Source organism: Haliotis rufescens, unplaced genomic scaffold (assembly GCF_023055435.1).
Source record: "Haliotis rufescens isolate VD_foot unplaced genomic scaffold, xgHalRufe1.0.p SCAF_18, whole genome shotgun sequence".
Classification (NCBI taxonomy): Eukaryota; Metazoa; Mollusca; class Gastropoda; order Lepetellida; family Haliotidae; genus Haliotis; species Haliotis rufescens.
Window position 1 is genome coordinate 29,859,855 of NW_025963868.1, and position 22,520 is coordinate 29,882,374.

The following is a 22,520-nucleotide window of genomic DNA, read 5'->3' on the forward strand; positions in this document are numbered from 1 at the left end:
ACGTTTGACCCGCCTGGAAGGTATGGTGTTGTGGAACGTTTGACCCGCCTGGAAGGTATGGTGTTGTGGAACGTTTGACCAGCCTGGAAGGTATTGTGTTGTGGAACGTTTGAACCGCCTGGAAGGTATGGTGTTGTGGAACGTTTGACCCGCCTGGAAGGTATGGTGTTGTGGAACGTTTGACCCGCCTGGAAGGTATTGTGTTGTGGAACGTTTGACCCGCCTGGAAGGTATTGTGTTGTGGAACGTTTGACCCGCCTGGAAGGTATGGTGTTGTGGAACGTTTGGCCCGCCTGGAAGGTATGGTGTTGTGGAACGTTTGACCCGCCTGGAAGGTATGGTGTTGTGGAACGTTTGAACCGCCTGGAAGGTATGGTGTTGTGGAACGTTTGACCCGCCTTGAAGGTATGGCTTGACCCGCCTGGAAGGTATGGTTAGACCCGCCTGGAAGGTCGGGGTGAGGAGACATTAGAGGATTTCAAGAAGTTGTCATTCGACATGATGTAAGGCAAACACACTTGTCCAATGATTCTGAGGAAGAATACTTGGTTGCCCAAATGATACTTAGGTCAAATTACATCCCTTCATATGATAAGCGACAAACTTCGTCACAACCTGTAAGTTCGAGTGTGGTGGAACGTTGGGCCCTCCTGGAAGCTCGAGTTGAGGAGATGTTAGGGTATATAAAAACGCCGATGGCTATCGTGAGTCGACGATTTAGAAGTCCCTCATCATCACCAACTGGATCGGGGGAGTGCTTCAAGTGTGTGAAGGGGTTCTCATCGATCCCAATTGCGTAGATCGATGCTCATGATATCAATCACTGTATTGTCTGGTCCAGACTCTATTATTTACAAACCGCCGTCATATAGCTGGAATATTGCTGAGTACGGCGTTAAACAACAAACCAACCAACCAACCAATCAATACTTTGTCACTGGCCCCCAGGTTGCGGAAGACCTACTCTAACCCGGATCTTCCCGCGTAAGTATAAAGTGTGCATTGTTTGCTACCTGTGTAGAGATTCGGCATAAGGTTTACGCTGTCACCTGTGTAGAATCAATGTAAAGTTTACATTGTCATCTGTATAGAATCTGGGGCGGTCGGGTAGCCTAGTGGTTAAAGCATTCGCTCGTCACGCCAAAGACCCGGGTTCGGTTCCCGACATGGGTACAATGTGTGAAGCCCAATTCTGGTGTCCCCCGCCGTGATATTGCTGGAATATTGCTAAAAGCGGCGTAAAACCATACTCACTCACTCACTGTATAGAATTTAGTACAAAGCCTTCATCGTTGTCTGTTACCTATATATAGGTTCAGTGTAAAATTTGCATGATCGTTTGTCACCTTCGAATAGATTCAGCATTTACTTTGTTTTCAGCTGCGTAAAGATTCAGTATTAACTTTACACTGTTAATTACCTGTGTAGTGATTCAATATAGGATGGGAAAAGTATCAAGTTTACATTGTCATCTGTGAAGATTCGGTATAAAGTTTACAATGTCATATGTGTAAATTCAGTATAAAGTTTACATTGTCATCTGTGAAGATTAGGTATAAAGTTTACAATGTCATATGTGTAAATTCAGTAGAAAGTTTACATTGTCATCTGTGTAGATTCAGTATAAAGTTTACATTGTCATCTGTGTAAATTCAGTATAAATTTAACATTGTCATCTGTGTAGATTCGATATAAAGTTTACATTGTCATCTGTGTAAATTCAGTATAAAGTTTACATTGTCATCTGTGTAGATTCAGTATAAAGTTTACATTGTCATCTGTGTAGATTCAGTATAAAGTTTACATTGTCATCTGTGTAGATTCAGTATAAAGTTTACATTGTCATCTGTGTAGATTCAGTATAAAGTTTACAATGTCATCTGTGTAGATTCAGTGTAAAGTTTACAATGTCATCTGGGTAGATTCAGCATAAAGTTTACAATGTCATCTTTGTAGATTCAGTGTAAAGTTTACATTGTCATCTGGGTAGATTCAGTGTCAAGTTTACAATGTCATCTTTGTAGATTCAGTGTCAAGTTTACATTGTCATCTGGGTAGATTCAGTGTCAAGTTTACATTGTCATCTGTGTAGATTCAGTGTAAAGTTTACAATGTCATCTGTGTAGATTCAGTATAAAGTTTACCTTTTCATCTGTGTAGATTCAGTATAAAGTTTACATTGTCATCTGTGTAAATTCAGTATAAAGTTTACATTGTCATCTGTGTAGATTCAGTATAAAGTTTACAATGTCATCTGTGTAGATTCAGTATAAAGTTTACATTGTCATCTGTGTAGATTCAGTATAAAGTTTACCTTTTCATCTGTGTAGATTCAGTATAAAGTTTACCTTTTCATCTGTGTAGATTCAGTATAAAGTTTACAATGTCATCTGTGTAAATTCAGTATAAAGTTTACATTGTCATATGTGAAGATTCTGCATAAAGTTTACAATGTCATCTGTGTAGATTCAATATAAAGTTTACAATGTCATCTGTGGAGATTCAGCATAAAGTTTACATTGTCATCTGTGTAGATTCAGTATAAAGTTTACATTGTCATCTGTGAAGATTCAGCATAAAGTTTACATTGTCATCTGTGTAGATTCAGTGTAAAGTTTACATTGTCATCTGTGTAGATTCAGCATAAAGTTTACAATATCATCTGTGTAGATTCAGTGTAAAGTTTACATTGTCATCTGTGTAGATTCAGTATAAGCTTACATTGTCATCTGTGTAGATTCAGTATAAAGTTTACAATATCATCTTTGTAGATTCAGTATAAAGTTTACAATGTCATCTTTGTAGATTCAGTATAAAGTTTACATTGTCATCTGTGTAGATTCAGTATAAAGTTTACAATGTCATCTGTGTAGATTCAGTATAAAGTTTACAATGTCATCTGTGTAGATTCAGTATAAAGTTTACAATGTCATCTGTGTAGATTCAGTATAACGTTTACATTGTCATCTGTGTAGATTCAGTATAAAGTTTACATTGTCATCTGTGTAGATTCAGTATAAATTTTACAATGTCATATGTGTAAATTCAGTATAAAGTTTACAATGTCATCTGTGTAGATTCAGTATAAAGTTTACATTGTCATCTGTGTAGATTCAGTATAAAGTTTACAATGTCATCTGTGTAGATTCAGTATAAAGTTTACATTGTCATCTGTGTAGATTCAGTATAAAGTTTACAATGTCATCTGTGTAGATTCAGTATAACGTTTACATTGTCATCTGTGTAGATTCAGTATAAAGTTTACATTGTCATCTGTGTAGATTCAGTATAAATTTTACAATGTCATATGTGTAAATTCAGTATAAAGTTTACAATGTCATCTGTGTAGATTCAGTATAACGTTTACAATATCATCTTTGTAGATTCAGTATAAAGTTTGCAATGTCATCTGTGTAGATTCAGTATAAAGTTTACATTGTCATCTGTGTAGATTCAGTATAAAGTTTACAATGTCATCTGTGTAGATTCAGTGTAAAGTTTACCTTGTCATTTGTGTAGATTCAGTGTAAAGTTTACAATGTCATCTGTGTAGATTCAGAATAAAGTTAACAATATTATCTGTGTACATTCAGTATAAAGTTTACAATATCATCTGTGTAGATTCAGTGAAAAGTTTACATTGTCATCTGTGTAGATTCAGTATAAAGTTTACATTGTCATCTGTGTAAATTCAGTATGAAGTTTACAATGTCATCTGAGTAGATTCAGTATAAAGTTTACATTGTCATCTGTGTAGATTCAGTATAAAGTTTACAATATAATCTGTCACCTGTGTAGATTCAGTATAAAGTTTACATTGTCATCTGTGTAGATTCAGTATAAAGTTTACAATGTCATCTGTGTAGATTCAGTATAAAGTTTACAATGTCATCTGTGTAGATTCAGTATAAAGTTTACAATGTCATCTGTGTAGATTCAGTGTAAAGTTTACCTTGTCATCTGTGTAGATTCAGTATAAGTTTACAATATCATCTGTGTAGATTCAGTATAAAGTTTGCATTGTCATATGTGTAGATTCAGTATAAGTTAACAATATTATCTGTGTAGATTCAGTATAAAGTTTTCAATATCATCTGTGTAGATTCAGTATAAAGTTTACATTGTCATCTGTGTAGATTCAGTATAAAGTTTACATTGTCATCTGTGTAGATTCAGTATAAAGTTTACAATGTCATATGTGTAAATTCAGTATAAAGTTTACATTGTCATATGTGTAGATTCAATATAAAGTTGACCTTGTCATCTGTGTAAATTCAGTATAAAGTTTACATTGTCATCTGTGTAGATTCAGTATAAAGTTTACAATGTCATATGTGTAAATTCAGTATAAAGTTTGCAATATCATCTGTGTAGATTCAGTATAAAGTTTACATTGTCATCTGTGTAGATTCAGTATAAAGTTTACAATGTCATCTGTGTAGATTCAGTGTAAAGTTTACCTTGTCATTTGTGTAGATTCAGTGTAAAGTTTACAATGTCATCTGTGTAGATTCAGAATAAAGTTAACAATATTATCTGTGTACATTCAGTATAAAGTTTACAATATCATCTGTGTAGATTCAGTGTAAAGTTTACATTGTCATCTGTGTAGATTCAGTATAAAGTTTACAATATCATCTGTGTAGATTCTGTATAAAGTTTACAATATCATCTGTGTAGATTCAGTATAAAGTTTGCAATAACATCTTTGTAGATTCAGTATAAAGTTTGCATTGTCATATGTGTAGTTCCAGTATAAAGTTTGCAATAACATCTTTGTAGATTCAGTATAAAGTTTACATTGTCATCTGTGTAGATTCAGTATAAAGTTTGCATTGTCACCTGTGTAGTTCCAGTATAATGTTTACATTGTCACCTGTGTAGATTCAGTATAAAGTTTACAATGCCATCTGTCTAGATTCAGTATTAAGTTTACATTACACTGACATGCTATGATATACCCGGAATATTGTAGAAAGGCGGCGCCAAACCCAATTCACTCACTCACTCCACTAAATAAATGTAGGCTTTAGAAACCAATTCGTATCCCAGATGCGAGTATTTTACAGGCAGCCGTGATATTAAGTGCGGGCAAAAGGAAGTGTACAATAATGTTTAATGGTTATAATGAAACAAACTAGAAATAGTTATTCGATGGTGAAATATTCCATATGGGTTTTTATATTTGCTTCAGCGACTGTTCAGCCTATTAACGTTTTGATATCGTTTATAGTTTTTTGGTCAAATTCAATTTCCATGTGTGTATTTACTTTTGTCCGGGATTTTGGCATGAATCGTGATGAGTGCAGTGTATACAAACAAACAAACAAACACGCTGCATACAAAAACGGTCCAAGGGTTGAAACAATTCTGAAAAAACAATTTCAGTTTCACATTTTGTTATAAGAAAGATTTAGTGCGTGTCTAATACTGATGACGTTATTACAGTTATGTACACCAGTGCGGGACATTAGCATTAGATCAGTCAATCAATCTTGCTGGAAAAATCATGGGAGAATGTTTCCTGTGGATCTATTCGGGATTATTTCCGCTAGAACGTTTGTGCGTACCAGTCTGTTGCAAGATTATTCCTACTGGAATATTCGTGCTTGATGTATTGCTAAGTTTTTCTTACTGAAACGTTCATGTTTGGTGTCTTGCTAGATTATTCCTGCTAAAACAATCGTGGTTGGCCTGTTGCTAGATTATTCCTGCTAAAACATTCGTGCTTGGCATGAAGATAGATTATTCCTGCTAGAACGTTTGTGGTTGGCCTGTTGCTAGATTACTCCTGCTAGAACATTCGTGGTTGTTCTGCTGCTAGATTATTTCTGCTAGCACGATCGTGGTTGGCCTGTTACTAGATTACTCCTGCTAGGACATTCGTGGTTGTTCTGTTGCTCCATCATTCCGACTAGAGCGTTCGTGGTTGGCCTGTTGCTAGATTATCCGACTAGAACGGTCTTGGTTGGCCTGTTGCTCGATTATTCCTGTTAGAACGACTGTGGTTGGCCTGTTGCTAGATTATTCCTGCTTGAACATTCGTGCTTGGCATGAAGCTAGATTATTTCTGCTAGAACGGTCGTGGTTGGCCTGTTGCTAGATTATTCCTGCTAGAACATTCGTGCTTGGCATGTTGCTAGATTATCTCCGCTAGAACATACGTGGTTGGCCTATTGCTATATTATTTCTGCTAGAACGCTCGTGGTTGGCCTGTTACTAGATTAGTCCTGCTTGGACATCATTCGTGGTTGGGTTGTTGCTTGATTATTTCTGCCAGAACGCTCGCGGTTGGCATGTTGCTAGATTATCTCCCCTAGAAAGTGTTTTGCTTGATTATTCCTGCCCGGACATTCCCGTTGGTCTCACCACAGAATATAATTGATCTACTGTTCTAGAAAGGGGTAATCATCTTATTTTAGTTCTTTATACCGCTTACAGTATTACTGCTTATTCTGATTTGTCAGCCCTTGTCGGCCACCGAGACGTGGCTCTAACTAATACTGATTTCTACTACTTCAACAGAAGAAAATGTTTGTTCCCGGTTTCGCCTGGGACGGCTCGTATAAACGCGTCTAGCTTGGACTCCTGTGATGATTTGTTGATCGTTGTTAAATGGGTCCAGGACTTTTATCGACCTCCGTTATGTGAAAGCAAGCATGGTGTTGTGTCCCCAATCCATCTGAAGCGAATTCTTGACATCATTCGGGACGTCATTCGCGATGTCATTCGGGATGAGAATGAAGGAGCAATAATGAATGCTTTCATTCAACTACGCCAAGGCATGAAGCTTCTCTACACAACAGTGTAACACTTTTCTGAAGACGTTGGGATGACGTCAGTGCCGAGAAACGTTGGCCGGAAATGACGACATGCGTGTGTTGTAACGTCAAAGACAAACGAGCAGCAGCTGACTTGGGCGACACATACTAGGGCACACTTTGTGGCGGAGGTCAAGGTCATCAAGGACGTTTCCTCAACTCCGATTAGAGTCGAGCGCTTACCGAACCGCGCTGCCTCCACGCCTCCGTCTGAAACAAAAGACGTCAAGGATCAACGGTCAAATGACGTTTATTGTACTAAAGGCTCCCTGCCCACATAAAAGGATCAATGGTCAAATGACGTTTATTGTACTGAAGGCTCCCTGCCCACATAAAAGGATCAATGGTCAAATGACGTTATTGTACTAAAGGCTCCCTGGCCACACAAAAGGATCAATGTTCAAATGACGTTTATTGTACTAAAGGCTCCCTGCCCACACAAAGGATCAATGATCAACTGACGTTTATTGTACTAAAGGCTCCCTGTCCACACAAACGGATCAATGGTCAAATGACGTTATTGTACTAAAGGCTCCCTGCCCACATAAAAGGGTCAATGGTCAAATGACGTTTATTGTACTAAAGGCTCCCTGTCCACACAAAAGGATCAAAGTTCAAATGACGTTATTGTACTAAAGGCTCCCTGCCCACATAAAAGGATCAATGGTCAAATGACGTTTATTGTACTAAAGGCTCCCTGTCCACATAAAAGGATCAATGGTCAAATGACGTTATTGTACTAAAGGCTCCCTGCCCACATAAAAGGATCAATGGTCAAATGACGTTTATTGTACTAAAGGCACCCTGTCCACACAAAAGGATCAATGTTCAAATGACGTTTATTGTACTAAAGGCTCCCTGTCCACACAAAAGGATCAATGGTCAAATGACGTTATTGTACTAAAGGCTCCCTGCCCACATAAAAGGATCAATGGTCAAATGACGTTTATTGTACTAAAGGCACCCTGTCCACACAAAAGGATCAATGGTCAAATGACGTTTATTGTACTAAAGGCCCCCTATCCACACAAAAGGATCAATGGTCAAATGACGTTATTGTACTAAAGGCTCCCTGCCCACATAAAAGAGAGAGTTAAATACTTTCAAGTAAGACAACACATTGGGATATACACGTTGTATAACTAGTTCATTTCCTGGAAGAGTGGCTATCAGATGAGATTCAAGTTAAGCTCACATTAACAAGAAAAAACATTCTGCTTGGATTTGATCAGCGACACAACGATCCTATAAATGTAATTATCTTACTTTGCAAATTCGTAATTTTTAAATATAGATATTCAAAAAAGGTACCGAACTGCCAGTTTTAAAAAAAAAGAGATTTACAAATATTACATGCTTACAAAATACACAGCTCTCATAAGTAATAGTATCGATACATTCTACAAATTTTTGTCATCTTGTAATCTTTTGTTTCCCACACAATAATTCTGTTCTCAACTTTTGTTTACTGCCTTTGTATTACATTGTATAGCCCGTGTGTAAAAATGCAACAGAAATAAAAAGTTATTGAAAAAAAGTTCATTTCCTTTGGCTAAAGCATGTTTAATATATAGATAAAGATATACTTCGTTCTTTTTCTTCTGAGTGAATACTAAAGCGTTTATTGGTGGCATTGATATCAAAATCTTTTATATATTGCTTTCAAAGATCACTGTAAAATGGACAAGCACAGAATTTCTTTTTCTATCTCAGTGTTAACATAATAAACAAATTCTTTTCGATTTTTCAATGCAAAATTTTCTTCATTCGTTTACAATTAGGTCTAGAAAGTAGGCCAAGTTGATATTTTATGATTTTTGTCTTATGTATTCCGTAGTAAGTTCAGTAAACCACGGTTATAACGAACTCGAAGAGACCACTAATTTTAGTTCATAATAACCGTAGTTCGTTATAAGCATATATACGACATTTATACAACAAATGGTCGGGACTGAAAAATAAGTTCGTTATATCAGTCAGTTCGTTATATGCGTGTTCGTAATAACCGTAGTTTACTGTACTGATAAATAAATGTGAGGTTGACGTAAGGTACTCTTATCTGTAGCTGTATGTTCACGTCAATTGGTGGTGTGTTCGATGACTGATAACTCGACATTTCCTACAATACCTCCTACTACGTAAATGAAAGTTATCTTGTCACTTTCAAAGTTTGAAAAGAAAAGATCTAAATGTATATAAAACCTTTTTCAAATATTCTAAATACAAACAGCGAGACGTTATCCTTGTGTCTGATGATTATTCCTGAAATAATTTGGATATATATTTATATAACAAAAATAAACTCAACAAGCTTGACGCGCTGGTTCCTGGAGACTTTTGCTTGTATAATGTTGGTGTTGTCACCTTCTTCTTCGATATAAAGAAAAACATAAGCACTATTGTCATCCTGACCCAGTATATATCTTGCTTGAACATGTATCTGGAGTGTTGACTGTCTGCTGTGCGAACAAAGGAATCATCATTGTCCTTAAGAACACCGTCCCTTGCTTTTGTTCTTGACCTTCCGTCTTTGTGCTCGATGTGTTTACGTAACGGTGTGTTCGCGGAGGACCATCTGAAGTCACTCTGGTGTCTTTGTTCAAATTATTTATGTTCCAACAGCCACAGTGTGGTAAAAGTAGATTTATTGATCGTTACAGTTATTGCTCTTGTGAGAAATGGTTTCACATGGCTCTTGTACAATATAAGTTGCATGGCATGTATGTATTTCTCTTTCGTGAAGAGGTTGGTGTGTAGTGAACAACGTCAGTTTCAAGCAGTGGAGAATTATACTGTAATCGTTATCATTTTCTGTAAGACAATTTCGTATAACTGCACATATTGATAGCTGTGTTTTTCCGCGTTTTGATCTACTTTATGTCAAAGTATTTCTGTATCACTTAATCTTAGCAATCATAGCAAAGTAAATCATTGTTACAAACTGAAAGATATTTAACTTGTTTAAACGATAAAAGTTTAATCAGAGCTTATTGTAAACTTAGAATTTCTTTGCACAATTTTAATGTAAATGGATGTCGCAGGTCCAAAGACACTGATATTGTGAACTCTATTTGTACAAACTGTTCATCCGGAACAGAAGAGGATGAATGCCATGTCTTACTTATATGTGAAACGTATTCCAATTTAAGGTATAAATTTCTCCCCTTGTTGCAAGGTAATTTTAAAGACCGTCAGTTAATTATAAATCTGCTAAGCTCTGAAAGCATGATATGATCCATGATGTTTCTGTATTTTTAAAACATGTCTTTGTCGTGAGAAATGTGCAACTTGATTTTAAAATCAAATCATGTACATCGCGTGACAAATGTTCATATCCAGTCTGTATTGTACTATGGGCCTTGATGTCTAAATAACTGAATAAACTGTCCGTCTTATGTCCTTGTCTTTTCAAGTTTACGCAATTGAAATTGTTTACGTGATTGCTGTTACAGACAAAGCTTAAGCGTCAGCGGCACATTGAATGGATGTTTAGAGGCAAGTGAAACATCTATGTTAACAAGGAGAATGTGTTGATACATTATAAGGGCGAAATTAAATCTTTACGTTTGATATGTCTTACTAAAACAACCGGAAGTGAAGATGTCTTTAATTTCGTGTCAAAACGGATAACGTTGCGCGGATGCATAAAACGTTGCACTGGATCTGTATCTAGTCCAATTGCACGTATGTTTAGAAATATCTCCAACTGACATTGCTCGCATGTTGATGAGTGTCTAAGATACTGCGTATACCACGAAGCCATTGGTTTCCTACAGTTTACTCACGTAGGTACGGCGTATACCACGAAGACAAGGGTTTCACACATTGTACCCACATGATACCTCGTATACCACGAAGACATGGGTTTCACACATTGTAAGCACGTAAATACTGCGTATACCAGGAAGACATGGGTTTCACGCAGTGTACCCACGTAGATACCGTTTAGACCACGAAGACATGGGTTTCACACATTGTACCCACGTAGATACCACGAAGACATGGGTTTCACACATTGTACTAACGTAGATACCGCGTATACCAAGAAGACATGGGTTTCTCACCTTGTATCCACGTATATACCGCGTATACCACGAAGACATGGGTTTCACACACTGTTCCCATTTAGACACCGCGTATACCACGAAGACATGGGTTTCACACACTGTACCCATTTAGATACCGCGTATACCACGAAGACATGGGTTTCACACACTGTACCCACTTAGATACCGCGTAGACCACGAAGACATGGGTTTCACACATTGTACCCACTTAGATACCGCGTATGCCACGAAGACATGGGTTTCACACATTGTACCCACTTAGATACCGCGTATGCCACGAAGACATGGGTTTCACGCGTTGTACCTACGTAGATACCGCGTATACCACGAAGATATTGGTTTCACACATTGCCCACACGTAGATACCGCGTATACCAAGAATACATGAGTTTGACACACTGTACCCATTTAGACACCGCGTATACCACGAAGACATGGGTTTCACATATTGTACCCACGTAGATATCGCTTATAACACGAAGGCATGGGTTTCGCACATTGTACCCACGTAGACACCGCGTATACTACGAAGGCATGGATTTCACACATTGTACCCACGTAGACACCGCGTATACCAAGAAGACATGGGTTTCACGCATTGTACCCACGCAGATACCACTTATAACACGAAGACATGGGTTTCACACATTGTACCCACGTAGATACCGCTTATAACACGAAAACATGGGTTTCACAAATTGTATCCACGTAGATACCGCTTATAACACGAAGACATGGGTTTCACACATTGTACCCACGTAGGTACCGCGTATACCTGCTGACAAGTTGAAGTAAGAACACTACACCAAGATGATCACAAGTACCGGCTCACATCACACGATGCGGAAAGGCAAGTGAAATGGGAGTCGAATAACTATTGGCTTAATATAATTACTAAATAGGTCGTTAGATAATCGATTTCGGTTTTTATAACTCGAAAGGATGTTGTCACTTTTGTTTACGTATGAGTATGCCTTTCGTCAAAAAATAAATAATAGGATGCGATTTTTTCACTTCTGGGTATTGATTATGCTCTGGGTGTATCCATATTTAGAAAATGAAAACGTCCTGACTATACCATATTCCACAAAATGTCAAATTATAAATATTGTATTGCTAATCTTATCTGAATCGCATCCGACTTTAATGAAACCCATTAATCTTGACGTTCCATGTGAAATCCTGCTAACTGACGTATCGACAGAATGCCAAAATCATCGGTACAGAGTGCTGTATTAACGTATTCAATATATTGTCGTTAGCAATAGTGATTGCCCGGATAGAGCAGAATTCCGGACAAACAGGAGTTCCCTGTCTCAAACATTGAATAGTACATGTGATACTTGAACCTTACATATTGCGCGAGAACAGGATGATGCAGCTTCGGGCGTACTTGGTGCTGCTTCGGACGTCGTTTGTGCTGCTTCGGACGTAGTTGGTGCTGCTGCGGACGTAGTTGTTGTTGACTCTGACGCTGTTGCCGGAACTGGAAATATAAGGATATTGTGTTTTCAACTCGATCTACTTCAAAAGGCAGGATTTAAACTGAAGTCTCTTTCAGTGTATATTTGGATTAATAAACAATTGTTAAACGCTGCTCTTCATACCGAACATAGCTTGCTTGTATGAAGGAGAATATTGGCTTCCTTAACAGTGAAACTGCGGGACTAAATCTTAAAACAGCGCAACACTGAATACACTCAATGAATGTTAAGGACCTACAGCCACTAGTACAGATTGTATGTTCCTACTCTTCGTCCTGACAGTGCATGAATATGATTGAACGCCGCTCTCAGCAATAGTCTAGTAATATTACGGCTTGCCACACCAGACATGTTACACATTGTACCCTTGTAGGCCTGGTACCAGCAATATGACGGCGGGGGACAGCAGACATGATCTTCAAACCTTGTACCCTTGTAGGCCTGGTACCAGCGATGTGACGACGGGGAACAGTAGACATGATCTTGACACATTGTACCCTTGTAGGCCTGGTACCAGCAATATGACGACGGGGGACAGTAGACATGATCTTCAGACATTGTACCCTTGTAGGCCTAGTACCAGCAATATGACGATGGTGGACAGCAGATATGATCTTCACACATTGTACCCTTGAAGGCCAAGCAATATGACGGCGGGGGACAGTAGACATGATCTTCAAACCTTGTACCCTTCAATGCCTAGTACCAGCAATTTGACGACGGGGAACAGTAGACATGATCTTGACACATTGTACCCTTGTAGCCTAGTACCAGCAATATGACGATGGGGGACAGTAGACATGATCTTCAAACATTGTACCCTTGTAGGCCTAGTACCAGCAATATGGCGATGGGAACAGTAGACATGATCTTCACACATTGTACCCTTGTAGGCCTAGTACCAGCAATATGACGACGGGGAACAGCAAGCATGATCTTCAAACCTTGTACCCTTGTAGGCCTAGTACCAGCAATATGACGACGGGGAACAGCAAGCCTGATATTCAAACATTGTACCCTTGTAGGCCTAGTACCAGCAATATGCCGGCTGAGGACATCAGACATGTGCTGCACACATTAGTACCAGCAATATCGACCCGTGAAGATCCGGGTAAGAATCAATCTTTAGCAATCCGAGTGGACGGGCTTGCTGACTTGGCTGATGCATGTCATCCTATCGCATTTGCGTAGATCGATGCATAAGACGTCAATCACTGGATGTCCGCCGTTATATAAACTGACGTCCAAAAGAAACTTTTCCAGAGTTTGAAATCACTCTTGTTCAAAAACAACAAAACATACAGTAGCGTGTGTGACCACCAAATGCCTCAATACACGCATAAACTCTTCGACGCAAAGAAAACGTAAGTCGTCTGATGAGGTCACGTGGGATTTGACGCCATTCGTCATGGAGGGCCAAGATCAGTTCTTGCCGGTTGGCTGGAGAGTGTGGTCGTTGTCGAACACGACGATCCATCAATCCCAGAGGTGTTCTATGGGGGACATGTCTGGTGAGCGTGCAGGCCACGGCAGGACGTTGACGTCCTTGGTTGCGAGGAAGTTAGTTACAATTCTGGCTGTATGCATGGGCTCTAGCGTTGTCATGCTGATAAATGATACCACGTGGCTGCTGTTGGAGAAATGGTAGGACAACTGGACGAAGAATGTTATCCATGTAACGCTGAGCTGTCAAGTTTCCGTCAACGATGACCAGCGATGTCCTCTCCTGCCCACAGATCCCTCCCACAACCATGACACTCCCTCCACCATATGGTACGACCTCCTGCACGCAACACGCCGCCGTTCGTTCACCCCTTCGGCGGTAAACACGTTGTCTTCCATCAGCCTATAAACATACAGAATCGACTTTTTGTCAGTGAAGACAACTCTCTGCCAGTCACGTCGTTGCCAACGTCTTACAGTCCGGGCCCATCTCAATCGCAGACGACGATGTTGCGCTGTCAATAGCTGTTCTCTGTATGGTCTAAAAGTCCTGATTCCATGAGCCCTGAGTCTCCTGGCCACTGTCTGTCGACTCACCCTGTGAACTAAAGCATTTGTCGCCGATGACGTCACTGTCAGGAAGCGATTTCGGAGGTGCAGGTACGCAAGTACCGGTCATCATGGGGCGTGGTCACCCTGGGTCTGCCTGTTCTTTGCCTGTCAGCGGTCCGCCCTCTCTGTCTCCAACGTTGCATCTCTCCGTCTCTCTCCCTCCCTCTTCTCTCTCCGTTCCTCCTCTCTCTTTCTCTCTCTCTCCTCTCTCTCTCTCACTTACCCACCTTTCTCCCTCTACTCTCTCTCTCTCACTCACCCATCTCTCACCCATCTCTCATCCATCTCTCGCCCTCCACTGCCCGTTCCCATCTCCCCCTTTTTTGTCCCTCCCCTCCCTCTCTGTCCCCCCTCGCTCCCCTTCTTATCTCCCCCCTTCTCTCTCCCTCCTCCTATCCCTCTCACTCATTCACTCTCTCTCTTTCTCTCGCGCTCTCTCTCTCTCTACTCTTTTTGGGGTACATCGGGATACAAGGTCACACATCTACCCACCTCCAGCCTCCTGACACACTGTGTTGTAAGCGGAGGTCAGGCTAGTCGCCTTCCACTTGCCGCCCATATTGCTCGTCATGCTGTAAGCACAGTCACCGGAATCGCCGCCTTCCCATCTTGGTGACGTCATAGCAGTTCCGGTTAGAGATACAGGGTCCCACCACTGCCAGGTCCCGCTGACCTTTTTCAGCCCCAACCAGTGCTGCCCGTATTGGCTTCCTGTGACAAGGGAGATAATCCAGTTTGACTACTTGACTAATGCGTTAGGTTCCAAACTGCACGCGAGAGAGTGTGTGTACGTGTTAACGCGACTTTGAGCAGGTTTCCAACTTTATGATGGCAGTGTGCACATAATCGAATCTAGACCAGATAATCCAGTGATTGATATTATAAGCAATGGTCTTGGCCATCAACCAATTTAAGTCACCAAGTCATTCGTCACCACTCGCCCCTTTCCGTAACCTGCAAGAAGACTCGTCCCCCTATCGATGAATGTTATGAGCGAAAATACGACAAACTAATCAGAATGCGCGTATGATTTCAAGTTTTTCGTCAAAGAATCCCTCAGAAATAGACTGGGACGGGTAAATCGGGTACTAGGTCGGGTGAGTCCTGAGTAGGACCCGGGTACAAAAATGACTACCCGGACCAGTGGTTAGTCTCGTGATATATTGTTTAATGACAAAAAATATCTAAAACTCTATGGTTACACTATCAGTCAATAATGTTCCCATTTCTTTTAGACAATGCACACATTCCTTCTGACTTTATATGTTTGAATAGAGATAAAATTTCGTGCAGTAAACTTCAGTGTATGCATGACCAGAACGTTTTACACGTGTTTCTAAATACATTTTGCCAGGGCTGCGGTCAAAGTTTTTCAGTTTGCACCTATCTCTAAATAACTATAGCGGGTACCCGGATAGGGTCGGGTAATAGGGTGGTGGGTACCCGGGTAGTAAATTTGGACTCGTCCCAGACCTACTATAGACTCAACTCACTCACTACGCTATTTATCGAGGCCGATCGTTCTCATGACCTACACCAAGCTCGTACAGTTTGGATCCTGAAGTACACGGTCTGTTGTATGCAATACAAAAGGCAATGCGGCACATGGACACTTCATCTCACCGAGCGCGGCGTACACGGCCTCCTGGGTTGCCTCGTTCTGGAAGTTCGGTAATTGTGTCCACTCGCTCGAGCAAAGTGTCTCTGCGGCGGAGTATTGAAAGTTATTAATGAAGCCATAGTAACAGACTCCATCCACTTCCACGGTCGTGTGCAGAGTACCATCAGAGGAGAACTTGGAACAGTTGCCACCTGTTGGACAAAATCAGTTGACCCAATGAGTGATGAGTATTGCATGCCAGGAGAAATATCACCGCTTCAGTTAAAATCAATTGCTACTGAGAGGAGGATGCAAGATGTCAACCCGATGTCGTCTGGACAGGGTAAAGTGGGAGGACAAGATGATGGGTTCTGGGCACGGTCTGTTGGGGGTCGCATGTTGACGAGTGTCTGAGAAAAATCGTATGTTTAGAAATATCTCCAATTGACATTGCTCGCATGTTGACGAGTGTCTAAGATACCGCGTATGTTTAGAAATATCTCCAATTGACATTGCTCTCGTGTTGACGAGTGTCTGAGATACCGCGTATGTTTAGAAATATCTCCAATTGACATTGCTCGCATGTTGACGAGTGTCTAAGATACCGCGTATGTTTAGAAATATCTCCAATTGACATTGCTCTCGTGTTGACGAGTGTCTGAGATACCGCGTATGTTTAGAAATCTCTCCAATTGACATTGCTCGCATGTTGACAAGTGTCTGAGATACTACGTATGTTTAGAAATATCTCCAATTGACATTGCTCGCATGTTGACGAGTGTCTGAGATACCGCGTATGTTTAGAAATATCTCCAATTGACATTGCTCGCATGTTGACGAGTGTCTGAGATACCGTGTATGTTTAGAAATATATCGCGGATTGATATTGCTCGCGTGTTGGCGAGTGTCTAAAATACCGCCTACGTTTAAAATATCTCCAATTGACATTGCTCGCGTGTTGATGAGTGTCTGAGATACCGCGTATGTTTAGAAATATATCCAATTGACATTGCTCGTATGTTGACAAGTGTCTAAGATACCGCGTATGTTAAGAAATATCTCCAATTGACATTGCTCACGTGTGGACGAGTGTCTGAGATACCTCGTATGTTTAGAAATATCTCCAATTGACATTGCTCACATGTTGACGAGTGTCTAAGATACCGCGTACGTTTAGAAATATCTCCAATTGACATTGCTCGCATGTTAATGAGTGTCTGAGATACCGCGTATGTTTAGAAATATCTCCAATTGACATTGCTCGTGTGTTGACGAGTGTCTAAGATACCGCGTATGTTTAGAAATATCTCCAATTGACATTGCTCGCATGTTGACGAGTGTCTGAGATACCGCGTATGTTTAGATATATCCACAATTGACATTGATCGCATGTTGACAAGTGTCTGAGATACCACGTATGTTTAGAAATATCTCCAATTGACATTGCTCTGTGTTGACGAGTGTCTTATATACCGCGTATGTTTCGAAATATATCCAATTGACATTGCTCAAGTGTTGACGAGTGTCTGAGATGCCGCGTATGTTTAGAAATATCTCCAATTGACATTGCTCGTGTGTTGATGAGTGTCTAAGATACTGCTTATGTTTAGAAATATCTCCAATTGAAATTGCTCGCATTTTGACGAGTGTCTAAGATACCACGTATGTTTAGAAATATCTCCAATTGACATTGCTCGCATGTTGACGAGTGTCTAAGATACCGCGTATGTTTAGAAATATCTCCAATTGACATTGCTCGCATGTTGACGAGTGTCTAAGATACCACGTATGTTTAGAAATATCTCCAATTGACATTGCTCGCATGTTGACGAGTGTCTAAGATACCACGTATGTTTAGAAATATCTCCAATTGACATTCCTCGCATGTTGACGAGTGTCTAAGATACCACGTATGTTTAGAAATATCTCCAATTGACATTGCTCGCATGTTGACGAGTGTCTAAGATACCACGTATGTTTAGAAATATCTCCAATTGACATTGCTCGCATGTTGACGAGTGTCTAAGATACCACGTATGTTTAGAAATATCTCTAATTGACATTGCTCGCATGTTGACGAGTGTCTAAGATACCACGTATGTTTAGAAATATCTCCAATTGACATTGCTCGCATGTTGACGAGTGTCTAAGATACCGCGTATGTTTAGAAATATCTCCAATTGACATTGCTCGCATGTTGACGAGTGTCTAAGATACCACGTATGTTTAGAAATATCTCCAATTGACATTGCTCGCATGTTGACGAGTGTCTAAGATACCACGCATGTTTAGAAATATCTCCAATTGACATTCCTCGCATGTTGACGAGTGTCTAAGATACCACGTATGTTTAGAAATATCTCCAATTGACATTGCTCGCATGTTGACGAGTGTCTGAGATACCGCGTATGTTTCGAAATATCTCCAATTGACATTGCTCGCATGTTGACGAGTGTCTAAGATACCACGTATGTTTAGAAATATCTCCAATTGACATTGCTCGCATGTTGACGAGTGTCTAAGATACCGCTATGTCGTCAAGACATGATGGAGCGGCAATCAAGATGTTGTCTGGACATGGTGGAGGGGGGAACAAGATGTCGTCTGGACATAGTGGAGGGGGAACAAGATGTTGTCTGGACATGGTGGAGGGGGGAACAAGATGTCGTCTAGACATATCGGAGGGGGGAACAAGATGTTGTCTGGACATGGTGGAGGGGGAACAAGATGTCGTCTGGACATAGTGGAGGGGGAACAAGATGTTGTCTGGACATGGTGGAGGGGGAAACAAGATGTTGTCTAGACATGGTGTAGGGGGAACACGGTGTATTGTCTGGACATAGTGGAGGGGGGAACAAGATGTTGTCTGGACATAGTGGAGGGGGAACAAGATGTTGTCTGGACACGGTGGAGGGGGGAACAAGATGTTGTCTGGACACGGTGGAGGGGGAAGAAGATGTTGTCTGGACACGGTGGAGGAGGGAACAAGATGTCGTCTGGACATGGTGGAGGGGGAAGAAGATGTCGTCTGGACACGGTGGAGGGGGTAACAAAATGTCGTCTGGACATGGTGGAGGGGGAACAAGATGTTGTCTGGACACGGTGGAGGAGGGAACAAGATGTCGTCTGGACACGGTAGAGGGGGGAACAAGATGTTGTCTGTACACGGTGGAGGGGGGAACAATATGTTGTCTAGACACGGTGGAGGAGGGAACAAGATGTTGTCTGGACACGGGTGAGGGGGGAACAAGATGTCGTCTGGACACGTTGGAGGTGGAAGAAGATGTTTTCTGGACATGGTGGAGGGGGGAACAAGATGTTGTCTGGACACGGTGGAGGGGGGAACAAGATGTCGTCTGGACACGGTGGAGGGGGGAACAAGATGTCGTCTGGACACGGTGGAGGGGGGGACAAGATGTTGTCTGGACATGATGGAGGGGGGAACAAGATGTTGTCTGGACACGGTGGAGGGGGGAACAAGATGTCGTCAGGACATAGTGGATGGGGGAACACGATGTTGTCTAGACACGGTGGAGCGGGGAACAAGATGTTGTCTGGACACTGCGGAGCGGGGAACAAGATGTCGTTTGAACACGGTGGAGGGGGGAACAAGATGTCGTCTGGACACGGTGGATGGTGGAACAAGATTTTGTCTGGACACTGCGGAGCGGGGAACAAGATGTTGTCTGGACATGGTGGAGGGGGAACAAGATGTTGTCTGGACATGGTGGAGGGTGGAAGAAGATGTCGTCTGGACACGGTGGAGGGGGGAACAAGATGTCGTCTGGGCATGGTGGAGGTGGAAGAAGATGTCGTCTGGACACGGTGGAGGGGGGAACAAGATGTTGTCTGGACACGGTGGAGGAGGGAACAAGATGTTGTCTGGACAAGGTGGAGGAGGGAACAAGATGTTGTCTGGACACGGTGGAGGGGGGAAGAAGATGTTGTCTGGACACTGCGGAGCGGGGAACAAGATGTTGTCTGGACATGGTGGAGGGGGAACAAGATGTTATCTGGACATGGTGGAGGGGGGAACAAGATGTCGTCAGGACACGGTGGAGGGGGGAACAAGATGTCGTCTGGACATGGCGGAGGTGGAAGAAGATGTCGTCTGGACACGGTGGAGGGGGGAACAAGATGTTGTCTGGACACGGTGGAGGGGGGAACAAGATGTTGTCTGGACACGGTGGAGGAGGGAACAAGATGTTGTCTGGACACGGTGGAGGAGGGAACAAGATGTCGTCTGGACACGTTGGAAGGGGAAAAGGATGTTGTCTGTTCATGGTGGAGGGGGGAACAAGATGTTATCTGGACACGGTGGAGGGGGGAACAAGATGTCGTCTGGACACGGTGGAGGGGGGAACAAGATGTTGTCTGGACATGATGGAGGGGGGAACATGATGTTGTCTGGACACGGTGGAGGGGGGAACAAGATGTCGTCTGGACATAGTGGATGGGGAAACAAGATGTTGTCTGGACACTGCGGAGCGGCGAACAAGATGTCGTTTGAACACGGTGGAGGGGGAAACAAGATGTCGTCTGGACACGGTGGATGGTGGAACAAGATGTTGTCTAGACACGGTGGAGGGGGGAACAAGATGTTGTCTAGACATAGTGGATGTGGGAACAAGATGTTGTGTGGACATGGTGGAGGGGGGAACAAGATTTTGTCTGGACACGGTGGAGCGGGGAACAAGATGTTGTCTTGACACGGTGGAGGGGGGACAAGATGTTGTCTGGACATGGTGGAGGGGGGAACAAGATGTCGTCTGGACACGGTGGAGGGGGGAACAAGATGTCGTCTGGACATGGTGGAGGGGGAAGGAGATGTCGTCTGGACACGGTGGAGGGGGGAACAAGATGTTGTCTGGACACGGTGGAGGGGGGAACAAGATGTTGTCTGGACACGGTGGAGGAGGGAACAAGATGTTGTCTGGACACGGTGAAGGAGGGAACAAGATGTCGTCTGGACACGTTGGAAGGGGAAGAAGATGTTGTCTGGACATGGTGGAGGGGGGAACAAGATGTTGTCTGGACACGGTGGAGGGGGGAACAAGATGTCGTCTGGACACGGTGGAGGGGGGAACAAGATGTCGTCTGGACATGGTGGAGGGGGGAAGAAGATGTTGTCTGGACATGATGGAGGGGGGAACAAGATGTTGTCTGGACACGGTGGAGGGGGGAACAAGATGTCGTCTTGACATAGTGGATGGGGGAACACGATGTTGTCTAGACACGGTGGAGGGGGGAACAAGATGTTGTCTGGACACTGCGGAGCGGGGAACAAGATGTCGTTTGAACACGGTGGAGGGGGGAACAAGATGTCGTCTGGACATAGTAGATGGGGGAACAAGATGTTGTCTAGACACGGTGGAGGGGGGAACAAGATGTTGTCTGGACACGGTGGAGGAGGGAACAAGATGTTGTCTGGAAACGGTGGGGGAGGGAACAAGATGTCGTCTGGACACGTTGGAAGGGGAAAAGGATGTTGTCTGGACATGGTGGAGGGGGGAACAAGATGTTGTCTGGACACGGTGGAGGGGGGAACAAGATGTCGTCTGGACACGGTGGAGGGGGGAACAAGATGTCGTCTGGACATGGTGGAGGGGGGAAGAAGATGTTGTCTGGACATGATGGAGGGGGGAACAAGATGTTGTCTGGACACGGTGGAGGGGGGGAACAAGATGTCGTCTGGACATGGTGGATGGGGGAACACGATGTTGTCTAGACACGGTGGAGGGGGGAACAAGATGTTGTCTGGACACTGCGGAGCGGGGAACAAGATGTCGTTTGAACACGGTGGAGGGGGGAACAAGATGTCGTCTGGACATAGTAGATGGGGGAACAAGATGTTGTCTAGACACGATGGAGGGGGGAACAAGATGTTGTCTGGACACGGTGGAGGAGGGAACAAGATGTTGTCTGGAAACGGTGGGGGAGGGAACAAGATGTCGTCTGGACACGTTGGAAGGGGAAAAGGATGTTGTCTGGACATGGTGGAGGGGGGAACAAGATGTTGTCTGGACACGGTGGAGGGGGGAACAAGATGTCGTCTGGACACGGTGGAAGGGGGAACAAGATGTCGTCTGGACATGGTGGAGGGGGGAAGAAGATGTTGTCTGGACATGATGGAGGGGGGAACAAGATGTTGTCTGGACACGGTGGAGGGGGGGAACAAGATGTCGTCTGGACATGGTGGATGGGGGAACACGATGTTGTCTAGACACGGTGGAGGGGGGAACAAGACGTTGTCTGGACACTGCGGAGGGGGGAACAAGATGTCGTTTGAACACGGTGGAGGGGGGAAAAGATGTCGTCTAGACACAGTGGAGCGGGGAACATGATGTTGTCTAGACATAGTGGAGGAGGGAACAAGATGTTGTCTGGACACGGTGGAGGAGGGAACAAGATTTTGTCTGGACACTGCGGAGCGGGGAACAAGATGTTGTCTGGACACCGTCGAGGGGGAAGAAGATGTCGTCTGGACATGGTG

General features: G+C 42.7%; 1 protein-coding gene across 1 annotated transcript in view; it reads right to left on the reverse strand.

Moving 5' to 3' along the window:
- Positions 1-5,249: 5,249 nt before the first annotated feature.
- Positions 5,250-22,520, reverse strand: part of LOC124127541 — a 31,993-nt gene continuing 14,722 nt past the window's right edge. The window contains exons 3-6 of the mRNA XM_048398574.1: positions 16,051-16,239; positions 14,920-15,138; positions 12,243-12,374; positions 5,250-7,031 (exon numbers count right to left, since the gene is read on the reverse strand). Of these exons, the coding sequence (XP_048254531.1) occupies positions 6,796-7,031; positions 12,243-12,374; positions 14,920-15,138; positions 16,051-16,239 (776 nt within the window). The 3' untranslated portion in view covers positions 5,250-6,795. The remainder of the gene's footprint in view (positions 7,032-12,242; positions 12,375-14,919; positions 15,139-16,050; positions 16,240-22,520) is intronic.